Source organism: Plectropomus leopardus, chromosome 23 (genome assembly GCF_026936395.1).
Source record: "Plectropomus leopardus strain MGB_pleo_1.0 chromosome 23, ASM2693639v1, whole genome shotgun sequence".
Taxonomy (NCBI): domain Eukaryota; kingdom Metazoa; phylum Chordata; class Actinopteri; order Perciformes; family Serranidae; genus Plectropomus; species Plectropomus leopardus.
The window spans coordinates 2,663,806-2,676,926 of record NC_142198.1 but is presented as its reverse complement, the minus strand read 5'-3'; the positions used below and the strand labels follow the sequence as shown (position 1 = coordinate 2,676,926).

The 13,121-nt window shown below is 37.7% G+C and overlaps 2 protein-coding genes across 2 annotated transcripts; one reads left to right on the top strand and one right to left on the bottom strand.

The window, feature by feature from the left end:
• Nucleotides 1-247: 247 nt before the first annotated feature.
• On the bottom strand, nucleotides 248-6,765 carry rwdd4 (RWD domain containing 4). The gene is made up of 7 exons (XM_088073883.1): nucleotides 6,573-6,765; nucleotides 5,819-5,899; nucleotides 3,347-3,456; nucleotides 2,289-2,439; nucleotides 1,884-1,992; nucleotides 1,006-1,183; nucleotides 248-924 (listed from the first exon to the last, which is right to left on the bottom strand). The coding sequence occupies exons 1-6, from the start codon at nucleotides 6,594-6,596 to the stop codon at nucleotides 1,119-1,121; spliced, it is 540 nt and encodes a 179-aa protein (XP_087930009.1). The 5' UTR covers nucleotides 6,597-6,765; the 3' UTR covers nucleotides 248-924; nucleotides 1,006-1,118.
• A 1,836-nt stretch (nucleotides 6,766-8,601) lies between these two features.
• On the top strand, nucleotides 8,602-12,948 carry LOC121962386 (uncharacterized). The gene is made up of 2 exons (XM_042512647.2): nucleotides 8,602-8,972; nucleotides 11,894-12,948. Exons 1-2 carry the CDS (start codon nucleotides 8,687-8,689, stop codon nucleotides 12,307-12,309), a joined length of 702 nt encoding a protein of 233 aa, XP_042368581.2. The 5' UTR covers nucleotides 8,602-8,686; the 3' UTR covers nucleotides 12,310-12,948.
• Nucleotides 12,949-13,121: the final 173 nt, after the last annotated feature.

The window sequence follows — 13,121 nt, the reverse complement described above, 5'->3', positions numbered from 1 at the left end:
TGGAACCCCGAACTGCTCCTGATGGTTATTCCATCAGTGTGAGTACGTGTGAAGGGTTAAAAACTGAAACCTCACGCAGCATATAACCTCTTCAATCTGCTTCTTTCTGAAAAACACTTTTTGTTTTTCCATAAATGCTGATATCATTTCTTCGGGGATTGCAGTTTGACAGTTTAGACCATCACAAAGGGGGCGGGCTTAGCTAAAGGGTCATTTCAAACCAGTGGTCATTGATATTATGAGACAATCAGTTTACCAAATTCTGATTTATTTATATATACAAAAAATAACTTTTTTCAATTTGTAGGGCAAAAAACATTTGTTAAAATAACAAAAGTTGAATTAAGTAACATTTTGTGTGTTTTTAAAAGTTTCTCTGCCCCTTGACACATCCAATTTAGAACCACAATGCAACATTTTTTATCTCTGTTGCCTGGCAGCTGAGCCGAATGTCACACTCAAAACATGGCAGTGACAGCAAGTATCTCCAGTCCGCTCCGCCTTGATGGATGAGTGAGCATTTTATCTGTGTGCTAACTGTATACAACCAACAAAACCTGACGATATGTTCCTACACACCTGACTGCTTTCCACAAACACATAAAACACAGTAAGGGCTTCAGATAACTCCCAGCTCAGTCTCAGCTGGAAGCGTGTGTGTGTGTGTGTGTGTGTGTGTGTGTGTGTGTGTGTGTGTGTGTGTGTGCGCGTGCGTGCGTGTGTGTGTGTGTTGTCCCAGCCTGCTTTGTTGCTCAGGGTGGAAGCAGCCATGTCGAGTGTTAATGTTGAAGGATGTGAAGGCATCTGGACAGAAGCAGCAGCAGCAGCAGCAGCAGCATCGTCAGGCTGTACTGAGATCAGTCTTCACAGCATGAAGCTGATCGCTGCTCACTAATCATCGTCTTTTCCTCCCGTTTTACTCAACTGCGACAGGAAAACACAAGAAAACAATGAGACTGTGTGAAGGATCTCAAAGATGTTCTCATATAGATGGATTTCACTTACATGCTGGAGGATCATCAGGTGGACATGAGGAGGGAGAAAAAGACAGATGAATATGGACAGCTTCATGGTGAGTGTCTGAAAGCTGAATTAGTGTGCCATCTTGTGGAGAGAAGCTAAAATGCACCTACTTTGATAACATCCACCCAGTTCCAACCTCTGGGCAATTCTCCTTTGTTATCTGCAGATAGAAATCATAATGATATGCACCATTATCTGTTGACTAGAACACATTCACAACTCACAAAAGTAACTGTGAGTAAAAGTAAATGTTAGCTTCCTGCAAGACTGCTAAAAAAAGTCCCAATGGGTAAGTAACAGTTCCCAACTGGTGGGTCGCGATCCAAAAATGGGTCACAGGTCCTTTCTTCAGGGCCGCAAGTGACTTGTGAACATGTCAAGTTTGCAAAAAAAACTCTATTCTGAAGAACAGTGAGTTTCTGGCACAAAGCTTTTATTTTGAAGTGTCATTTTTTCTGTTTATTCTTGCAGTACCTTTTATTTTTTTGTGTTATAAGCCAATGTGATATTTATGTTTTATGAAATAAAATTGAATATGTGGTAATTTATCAAATTAAGGAGAAATATGGACCCCGCAGCTGGACCATTTGAGAACCACTGCCCTAAAACACTAAATAAAAACTTTGAACTACAGGGATTTTTATTGATGGCTAAATTTGAAGAAATTCCTTCACTGCGTTATGAGATATGGCGCACGCGAATGGGCGGAAAGTCGGACAGACAGACAACCCGTACACATAATGCCTCCATTCTCGGCTACGCTGGTGGGAGGCATAAAAATTATATTTATAGTACACACCAACCAATATGGTACTTTAAATGAAAGACCACTTTTGCCATGAACAGTCTGCCTGATGTACCTGTTCTGTTGATGATCCTCCTCTTCTGAGCTTTAGTCAGCTGCTCCTTCCTCTTCTCCTTCTTGGCTGTTGAGGCGGCAGTCGTCACCTCACTGCTGGATGTCAACGTCTGCACCAACACGAAGTAACATGTTTAAATCTGGGGACTGTCTGTTCAGCAATCAATAAAACATTCAATCAGGACACTCAGGGAAGATTTAACACAATGGGTCTTTTTCACAGCAGACATTATGACCTGTCATGATAGAAAAACACAGGTGGAACTGATAACATCAACAATGGTTCAGCCCACAATGGTTGACTAAGACAAGCTCTCTGTGGCTGTGCAGCAATCGGGGGCTGTGTACCAAAAATGGACCCAAGACGCAGGCCTTTGCACCAATGTATTTAGTGAAATATACTAACCACAGCAGTGACTACAGGCTTGTGGTTCTCCATGAGAGCCTCCTGGTTCTCCTTGGCCCACTCGAACAGAGTATACATCATGGCAGTGCCCAGATTGGCCTCCACCTGCTCCTCCAGCTTTAACAGGATCAGCTGCTTCGTCTCCGCAGAGCTGTTTTTGAATCGACGAGAGGGAAAGAATCCACATGAACATGGTATAAATGATATGGCCAACAACAACAACATTGTCACACTGTGGCTATACACTCAAGGTAAAAAAAAGCTTGCTCGTCAGTTAGGCTTATTTAAAAGCTCTATGTGTGGGCTTTAGAAATATGGTGCTTCCCAGCAATAGCATCAGACCAGACAGCAATTATTCTATATTTTAAAAGCCTGCACATGATGAGTTCTATTTAGGATGATTTGAGTATTTAAGACTAATTATATCTAAAGGTACTCTTGGCAGGATTTTCCTAAAATAAACAATGTGTAGACTAGTGATCCTTAACATAAAAACGTGGGCCAAATCTCGCTCCCGACTGGGTGCTGATCTCTTCAAAAACATAGAACGAAGGCAATGGGCAACTTAAGAAAAGGTCGAAAATTAGCAAGAAATTAGAAAGAAAAGTTAAAAGAAAATGACCTGAAAATAAGCACAAAAAAGATTTAATTTATATTAAATCTTTTTTTTCCCTGTGAAATTATTTTAATTAGAAAATTATAAATACAGTTTTCTTGACATTTTCCACTTTCATTTTCAAAGCAAAATTTTAGGATATTATTTATTTTATTATTTTAATTGCTCGTTGCCTTTTCCCATGTTTCCTAAAGAAATCAAAGCAATCTGCTCAGGTTTCAAAGGTTTAAGTGCTTGAGAAGGGCGTCTGAACGCAGCACTGGAAAACTGATGTCGATCCAGGTACCAAAGGGTTAAAACTATATCTGTAACAGTATGATTATACAGTTTAGAAACCTGCGAAAGCAAAAGACACCCCAGATTTTAACATCATCTTCCAATCTGCCATCAGTGTTTTTAACGTAAAGAATAATAACAACACAGCGATGTGCTCGCAACTTGCATTTTGTTGTTGAAAAAGGCATCAAGGGAGATTTGTGGGGCCGTCTCAGGGTACGTCTCAGGCCACGTGATGTCCAGGATGAAGGCTTTGGTGTCCTCAAGGTCTCCTATCTGTTGTATGACATTACAATAGAAAGTAAGACAAGGTACTAATACAGTATTTATCCTTTTATTTTGTCAAAGGTCATGAAATAAAAGTAAAAAAAAAAAAAACAAACAAAAAAACATAAGGGCCAATGATGTGGCATGCAACTTTGATGTAAAAATATAAGGAAAAGGTTTATTTAAATAACACATTTATTGAATCTATTAATCTGTCGTCAAATGATATCAAAACATATTGAGGATATTGCAAAGTTTAAGAATTATTCGTCATTAAAGTCACAAAATATTATCTCCGATAACTCTCTGCAACCTCATGCTGATGTGCAAAAAAAGCTACAAAAAGAAATTAAAATCAAATAAAACCTAAAATTTCTGCCACAATTACATCTTTAAATATTTTTAAAAAATTATAACACCCTGGTGATTTTTGTGTACTGGAGCATTTTGTCCTAAAAAGTTGGCCACTGTCATCCAAAATAAAAAGCAATGAAGAACAATTTTATGAGGCTTTTAAAAAATATATGTTCTCAGACAGAATGCTTCACTGTGAAGTCCCTGAAAGACCCCCTGACAATGGTGAGAGGTTCAAAAGCTTCTCTTAAAGTGTGTTTAATTAACCCTTTTCGCTCACTGACACACAGGGATAAGATCCTGAGTCATTTGGGATAATGCTGGAAAAAAACATATATAATGCTGATTTTATGCAAATGTTTTTATTCGATATGAACTGACATACTTGTTAGTTGAAGTTCAGGGTGGCAGATGTCTGTTGGTAGTTCAAACAAGAGCCTGATTAAGGTTTAAACTGGGTTTTGTCATACTGGATAATATTTTTGTCTTTTGCGGTAACAGTCATTTTCTGTTACACCAACATGTCATCCATTATCTTGGTTGACACGATTTTTTTCTTTTTCTTTTCGGTACGATTCCCTATGCATAACATAAACATGGATTATTTATAAATATAATATTTAGGTTCTGTTAAACTGACAATTTGTGTGGAAATTCATGAGGTGCTATACTGAGTAACAATTTCAGTCCAGTGGGATAAAGCTAATTTTTTTCCCTTACAAACTCATGTAATGGAGCTGAGAAAACAATAACAGCATGGTACTAAGTAAGAGATTTTCAGACATATTGTGGCTTAAGTCAAACTGCAACATTAAAATATGGGTAAGGAACTTAAACAATGAGGGTTGCGTCCAAAACAAACACATTAAAATTAGATAAAATAATTGTGCACGTTTTATTTTCTGAGCTCTTTATACAAGTTACTGTCTCACTTTATACATTTACTAAGTATTAATGATTTTAAAATTTTTATTATCATATTTTAAGAATTCACTGATGTTATCTTATATGGCATTTTTTTTCTGGTGTTGTCTTATGATACTAAATTAACCTTTAGGGCCTGCTTTAATATAACACACTCGGGTTGCTCTGCGCACAAGAAAATATTGTACATTTATATTATTTTCCACTTTTATTTAGTTAATTCTTGAACATCAGTCCTATTATTAAATATCAAATATGATTTTCAGAATTTTAACCCTTTGAATGCAAGGTTTTTGCCATGATGCCAATATGTTTCTAGATGGAAAAAAAACAAAAAAAACCCAACAAAAACATCACCAACTAAACAAAAAACACACACACAAAAATATGAATTATTTCCAATATACATATGCAAAGTATTTTTTTGGTTGTTTTTAATGAACTCCACCTGGTACATGTCAATGATTTGCAGCAACAATGATTGTGAAAGTACACTTTGTGGAAATAGCATCTACAGTATTTTCTCCATATGCCAAATATGGTAAAGACATAATACAATGCATGTTTTTATGCTTTGATGGCTGTGGGATCAAAAACTGCAGTTTGAATGGGTTTCAATGGCACATATTTTGCAATAAACAATATAAATATAAATATTTTGTTTAAACAGTGCATTTGAGACTGATCATGGGAGCTGAGCTGGAAATTCCAAGATTAATCATAAATATACAATCTTGCCAAAATGTATGCCATATGCATGAACACTGCCAAAATGATCAGAAATGGAGAATGAAAAGCGCATAATGCAGTCCCTAAAGGTTAAAACGCCTAAAATACATTGTTTGAAAATACGGTTTTTAACTAAGTAAATGACATCCTCATGACACCAAAGCCCCTTTTCATGTTCAGTTTTAACATATTTTGGCCAACTTAAAAACTTTATTTGTCTCTGGTCCCTATATGTTTCTTGCTTTAATTTGATGTATATGCTGATGAAACAGGGTGTCAGGAGGCACAGGTGAGGATGTTTTTTAAAGCAGGAGAGGACAGTACAGAAAGCTGTAAAGGGGACAAGACAGAGGACAATACTCACCCTAAACTGAAAAGAAACTGAACTGATTTCCTTGAAACACTCATCTCCCTCATAGATGGAGCGAAGAGCCTCCAACTCCATCTGGTGGAGAGGAGATGTGAGAGGAAGTTAGTCAGCTGTTAGCAGTAACAGCTTGTCCTGATAGCTTCAGCGCACCAAATAACATACAGAAATATAACAATTTACTCTTGGCAAGGGTATGCAGAACAGAACCACAACTGAAAGCCTCACACGAGATAATTATGACCTATTTCTTTAAATCGGCATACATGTAATACTTCAGACATCAACTGAAAACCATTAAATTTAAACTTAAACTTGCTAATGCCACTCGCTAACCTACTACTTATTACTCTGGTTGCAGATGGCACAACACCGATATTTAATCGGTATCACGTTGCTGTTTGATAGACAATGGACACACCGAATGGATTCAAGAACGTTTTGTATCCAGAAAATGAATTAACTCGTGATTTATGTGACACGCCATCCTCCCTGAGCTTAAACACAATTAAACTGAAACGCTTTTAAATGGAGTTTGGCGTGACATTTACTCCGGCAAAAAAACCCCCCTCAACAGCAGCTGTAAATACACTCTGGCTTGAGCTCTTGTACATTGAGCAAAAGCTTACATTTTTGTTTGCTGTGTGACGGGAAGAAATTTGTCAGCTAAGCTCCTTACGCTGCTGTCATGTAGTTAGCACTTAGCCGCTAACAGCGGCTAGCCTGCTAGTGCATCATCATTCACACATACCTCTTGATCCTCGTTAGCTGTCATGGTTATCCTTCTGTTTCTGTGCGACGTACTCTCTATGTAGAGACTGTAACGTAGAAAAATACTAAAGTTAGCAACCCATTTCTTTTTTTAAAACTTTACTTCCCCGGCTGGTACTTGTGGATGGTACAGCCGCTACCACCATCTTGTACGCATGCGCTGGTCGGCAAGCTACACTTTTTTTCTCCAAAATCCGAATCAGAAACTTTATTGATCTCCGGGGGACATGTGTTTCTTTACAGTCGCGTGATGCAAAGCATAGAGAATTATGGAAACAGTAATGAGTGCAAGCACGACGTATGTAAAATACGAAATATAAAAATAATAATGATAATGATGATGATGAATAATTAGCGCTAGGATGTACATATTTAAAAATGATAAATATGTATCATGTGATAATAATAATAATTCTAATTATTATTATAACTTAATTTATATAGTATAACTTTCTTTATAATTGTCACAGTATGGTCTTAAAATGTAGGCCATGGAAAGTATCTTAAAATAGGTCTTAAAAGGTTTAACTTCAGGATTCCTGCATATAGCCTAACCTGTCTTGCTTTTTTTAAATATACCACAAAATATTTTGACAGTCTACAGATTGATATTTTTATCTAACTTTATACCCTCATTTACTCATTATTTCCTTTTCATTCATGTTGAGAGTAGCCATGGCCTTTAAATTTTTGCATAAACAGCACAAATTACTGCTTAAGAATTCATCAGATTGTAGGAAGTTAAGTGTCTCTCAAAATCTCCTAGAGGAGGGCCCCCAGGCCCCCTCTTGATTTGTGTCCCTTTGGTGTAGGGCAGCATGGTGTCCTTTATTTTTCCACCTGAAATATGGCAATCCAAATAACATTCATTTGACATAAAATGCACTGTCCGCGACTGGATCAAAAAGGGAGGGGATTTGTCCCGCATTTTCCCAACTTCACTATAAAACATCCATGCGTATTTTCATGATGTTGTGCATATGCTATTATTTAAGTTCGCCGCTACTTTTTCAAAAGTAACATCATACAGAAAGTAAAGTTAAAAGTAGGGCTGCTTGCATTCAAACAGGGGTGGGAGTGAGGAAGATGCCACCACAGTAATGCCAAGTAGTTTACTTCCAGTTCTTCGCGAGATTTGTCTATACTGGTATAATGTGAAACTAGAAGACCTGAGAAATCCAGTGGCAATCTAGCCATGCCTTACTAGCTTCTCAGGAAGGGGGCTAAGTAATGCTCCAAAGTTTAAATTTTGTCAGTGGAAAAATGTCATGTCCAATCCACAGGGGTCTCTTGACCTCTGACCTCAAAATATGTGAATGAAAATGGGTTCTGTGGGTACCCATGAGTCTCCTCTTTACACATATGCCCACTTTATGCTAGTCTCGTGCAGTTTTTTGTTGTCAGGTATGAATTGCTGTGCCTTGTCAATATGGACTTCAAAACTGTTTTGTACTGCAAAATACTGCAAAAATTTAAAATATGTGATTGAATAAATGTGATTAGCTGTGATTGATTGAAATTCTGCAATTAATTGTGATTTAAAAAAAATATTGTTTGACAGCCTTAACTTGTATTTGTAAATAAATGTGTATTTATTTTCATTTCTTTTTTTTTATTTTTAACATTTCTTTTTTCTTTGTGTCTCATTTTAGGTCATTTTCTTGTAACTTGTGCTTTCTTTCCATATTTTTGAAAGATACCACTTTGCTCAGGTTTCAAAGGGTTGATGAAATTCTCTTCACTGCTTCATCTAGAATGATGAAGACATTCTATGTATAACTGTGTAAGTTCATATTGAGTCTGCACAGTCATACCTTACTGCTCTTGAGTCCAGTGTTTCCAGTCGGTGCCTCGGCCCAGTGTCTGTGCAGGACTGTGTCTCAATGTAGTCCATGGTGCAGTGTTTGTCAAAAGGAAGTAACATTCCTCTGCTTCAGATTGGGCCTGCTTCACTAAGTCCTGACGGCCCCTGTGGTTCCTGCAGACCTATTAGTGCTCAGACTGTTAGAGTCGCCTGCCAGGTGGAACTTTGACAGTAAAACAAGAGCAGATCCAGGATCAGATCAGAGCTGTTGGAAATTATTTGAACTCAGAATGTTCCGAGGAGTCTGTTTGGGATTTTTTGACGTAACACTGATCTTCCTCCTGCTGAGTTACGTCTCAGGCTTGCTGCTGATGGATCACCGTAGAGATGCAGAGGACGACCAGGAACGCAACAAAGCCATTTTGGAAATGTTACATATTAATAAAGTGTCTGCGAACCACCAGGCTAAACCCCATCCCTACATGAGGGGGATCTATCAGCGTCTGGACTCACTGGAAACTCAGGACTTTGGGAGTTCAGATGGAACACTGGTGCAAAGTTTTCGGAGTGTTGTTGGTAAGGATTTGAAATGAATGATCTTGTTTTGAAGCAGTCACAGCTACTTTACATGGCTTTATAAAAAAAACTATCTGAGAGTGATGTTTTACATTTCATGTTTTAGTGAATTAAAAGTAGAAAAGAACAACTGATTAGCATAAGCAGTGTTCCAGTGATGATGTTTTTGCGCTAGCCTACCTGGAAGTTTTCCATCTGCAAAACACCTTCTGTGGCATCACTGCTGGGGTTCTGAGCAGATGTCAACATGCTAAAAGTTAAGCCTACCAAATAGGAAAACAAACCGAGTGTCCTAGTTTAAGTACACACACCATAAATGCACTGAAGTTTGCTTTTTTTGGCCACTCAGGGGCAGCAGAACAGGCTGTAAACATAATATTAGTTATACTAACATATTATCATCATATTAAGTTGGTATGGCAAACATGTTGGCAAACAGCCTATATAGTCGACAAACGAGCGTGTCCCTGCTTAATGGCACATCTTTGTAACAAATGGGACAGCTGCTTTATTCCCAGTGAATGGTTGTACACCAAAACCCATTTGTTGCAGCTGCTCCCCTTCTGGGCTGCAGGTCGAGGGCTTTTGTATCAGGTGGAAATTTGGTCAGGTATTTTTTTGAGTGACGATACTGGTCAGACATAATTTCTAACTCTTTCAACATTTATACAATCTACAGTAACGTTAGATAACTAGTACCAACCATTAGTGTGAGGCTAATTAATGGTTTAGAACAGCTTTAAAGCGGAGTGATACATGCAGAGTAAAAAGTCCCAGTGATGTTGCACTGTATATCAGCTCTCAAGGAATGCCTCTCGATCAATCAATTTGCTTGGTCCGAACTAGCTAAAAAAACAACTGTAAAGCTCATTTGGAGTCTTTTTTGTGTCTACCTCATGAATGTAACTCCGACGTTCAGTCTTTTTTGAGCTCTATTTTGGTCTCCACCAATTAAAGAAAAATCTGGCTCCTCATAACAGCAGCAATTAGCTTAAAGAAGCCAAGAAATGTGTGCGTTGGAGCTATTTCACTGAAATTGATTTGCCCACTCCTGCTCGAAACAAGATAGAGGAGGGTGCTAGGACTGATCCAAAACAGTGAAGTTGTGATGTATAAAGCAAGAAAAAAAGGAGCTCTGTACAAGTTTGAGAGCAGATGATAATTTTCTGTGGGTTCACCAAGTGACACTTTTCAGATGACACACTGTCATTTCATTTATTGCCCAAGAATTGACGTGTTTTACTGCTTTTGTCTTAAAATTAGTCACTATCATGAAGCACCAACTTCAGTTGGTGCTTCATGACCAGAGAAAACAAAAAAAACCCTACAACTACCAAAATGTGCTGCGCTATACCTGACCAATAAACCCTACTGATGAATGACTTAATGCCAGTTTCCCTACCGGCTGGTAACATATGATCTTGTCTTAGAAATGTTAAGCTAAAATATGTTGCTGAAAATGTTTTAGGCATAATCAAGATATAATCTTGGTTTATATTTGAACAGTGCTGTTCAATTTTACTGTTTGAGCTCAGTTTTAGCATCTGTTTTTATGATACACCATAATTATGCGCCAGTATGTGATTTTAGACAGCATGCCAGCATTGTGGAACCAAAAGAGGCATCACTGCATCAACCTCTATCGCAACATATAACATATGCATCAGCAGCACATTCTAAACAATAACAAGGGTTCACCTCCTGTTCCCAAATGTAATACAGCAAAAAGGTTACACAAATTTCTGAAGAGATTTATAATCATTTTTGTAGTTGTTTTTGTCCTCTTTGCAGTCGTTGTGTGTCTTTCCGTGGTCATTTTGTGTCTTTTTGTAGTTGTTTTGGTCTCTTTGTAGACATTTTGTCTCTTTTTTGTCGTCATGTGGGACTCTTTGTAGTTGTTTTGTTTCTATTTGTAGCCTTGTTGATTAGTTAATTACATTTATCTAAGGTAATTTTATGTCTCTTTTGGTCTTTTTGTGTATTTTTGTAGTCATTTGTGTCCCCTTGTAGTTGTTGTGTGTCTTTTTGTAGGTGTTTTGGTCTTTGTTATCATATGGGGCACTTTGTAATTAGTAATTTTATGTAATTTTGTGTGTCTTTGTAGTCATTTTGTATCTCTTTGTGCTAGTTTTGCCCACTTTCAAAGTTATTTTGTGTCTCACTACAGTTTGTTTGCATCTCTTTGTGATCTTTTTGTGTCCTTTTTTGTGTCTCTTTCTGGTCGGTGTGTGTTAATTTGAGACATATTGCATGTGAAGGCCAGAGTCCCCCCTGACACTCTGGGCCTCTGGGCCTATGCTTACTAAGTAATCCATCCATGAATGTGATAGATTACACTGCGTAAGTAAATTTTCTATAGCAAACAGAAACCAACAGAAACCAACAGATGTCAACAATTAAGGCAGAAATACATTTGAAAATCTAAAATTCCATTGCATGGTCAGCAAAAATATAAAGTACAGGGGACATGATTTGAAGTTAAGGAGCAAAAACAGTAAAATCTTACAAATGTGTCAGTATGACTTTTTAACCCTAACCTGAGCAAATCAGCCTGAGTCCCTTTAAAAATATGGAAAGAAGGCAATGAGCAACTAAACAAGAAATGACCCAAAAATTTGCATGAAATTAGCAAAAATTACCTGAACCAAAAAGAAAAAAGAAAAAACAAGGAACTGACCATTGGTCATTTTCTTGTCACCATATACCAATTTCATGAAATTTCCAGGAATATGTCTTGCCAAGTTGCTCCTTTTGTCCCCATGTTTACATAAGAAATCAAACCAGTTTACTCGCATTTAAGAGATTTAAATACTTGTGAAGGTGTCTGAACGCAGCAAAAGAAAACCGATGTTCCAGGTTTCAAAGAGTTTTACTGCAGCTTTAATTTTCCTTTTCACTGTTTTTATCTTCGGATGGTGCAGCTCCAGCTCACGCTCCTCCAGGGTGGATCTGGTTCAACGTCAGCGGCCTGAACCCCTCCATGCTGGCTGCAGAGCTGGTTTTGTTCAGGAAAACCCTGCACCCCCGTCCCATCAGCGTGACGGTCACCCTGCACAGTGTCACTGCGTCACAGGGAGCTCTAAAGGAGAGTCCTGCCCTGGCGGAGAGGCTGCTAACCCTGGACCAACGCTCCCCCTCTGGATATGATGTGTTTGATGTGTCAGCTGTTCTGCCCATGAGGCCTCAGGAGGTTCTGGGCTTTCAGCTGCGCTACACAGACGAGAGCGGCAGTCTTGTCCTTCATGAAGCGCTGACTCAGAGTCTTTACTGTCTGAACAGAGGCTCTCTGAGTGAACCCTTACTGGTGCTTTACCAGTCACACCCTATGCACTTCTAACTCTTACTGGGACCACCATCAGAGTGAAGCTGATCACAAGTCTTTTTCATCAAACTTTAATATATGGTGGATATAATGTAGAACGTCACATACAAAATTGGCAGCAGGACGAGGACACAGAATGATAATGGTGAGATTAAAGTGTAACTCTTAACTCTTTAACCTCCTCACCCAGAAAAAAAGCAAGGGGAGAAAAAATATTTGCATTTTTATTTCATTTGGGCTATAATAACAAGAATCAGTGTTTTTTTTTTCTTCTAACATACCCCATAATTTTTAAATATAGCCCTCTGCCAAACAGTTGAGGTGGGCATTCATGGTAATGGTAAAACAGAGGAAAAAATATCAAAATTACAAATCATTTACTGTTAAAAGCTTGAAATACATTAGTATACCAACAATTATCAATTTGTGACCATGGAATTAGTATTATTAGCAGCACTAATATCATTTCCAGACATATTTAGCCTACCATTACAGGACTTTTAAAAAAAAACATCTCAGAAATGGTGAAAAAAATCAAACTGATATAATTTCTTTAACCAAATATATAATGGACTAACATTAAAGATATGGCATTTACATCATGAATATCCATCCTTCCTTTATATTTCATAAAAAATGTGTTTTTTTTTTGACTTAGCATCACTACTTTTACCATAAAAAGCCAACTCAACATTTTGGTGTTTTACCAAAAGGTTGAGTTGGCTTTTAGACAGTTAAAAAAAAAAAAAAAAGTATATAAAATGCATAAGATGAATGTACAATGAATAATCAGAATTATTCATGTCTTAGCAAATTTTAGTTTAATC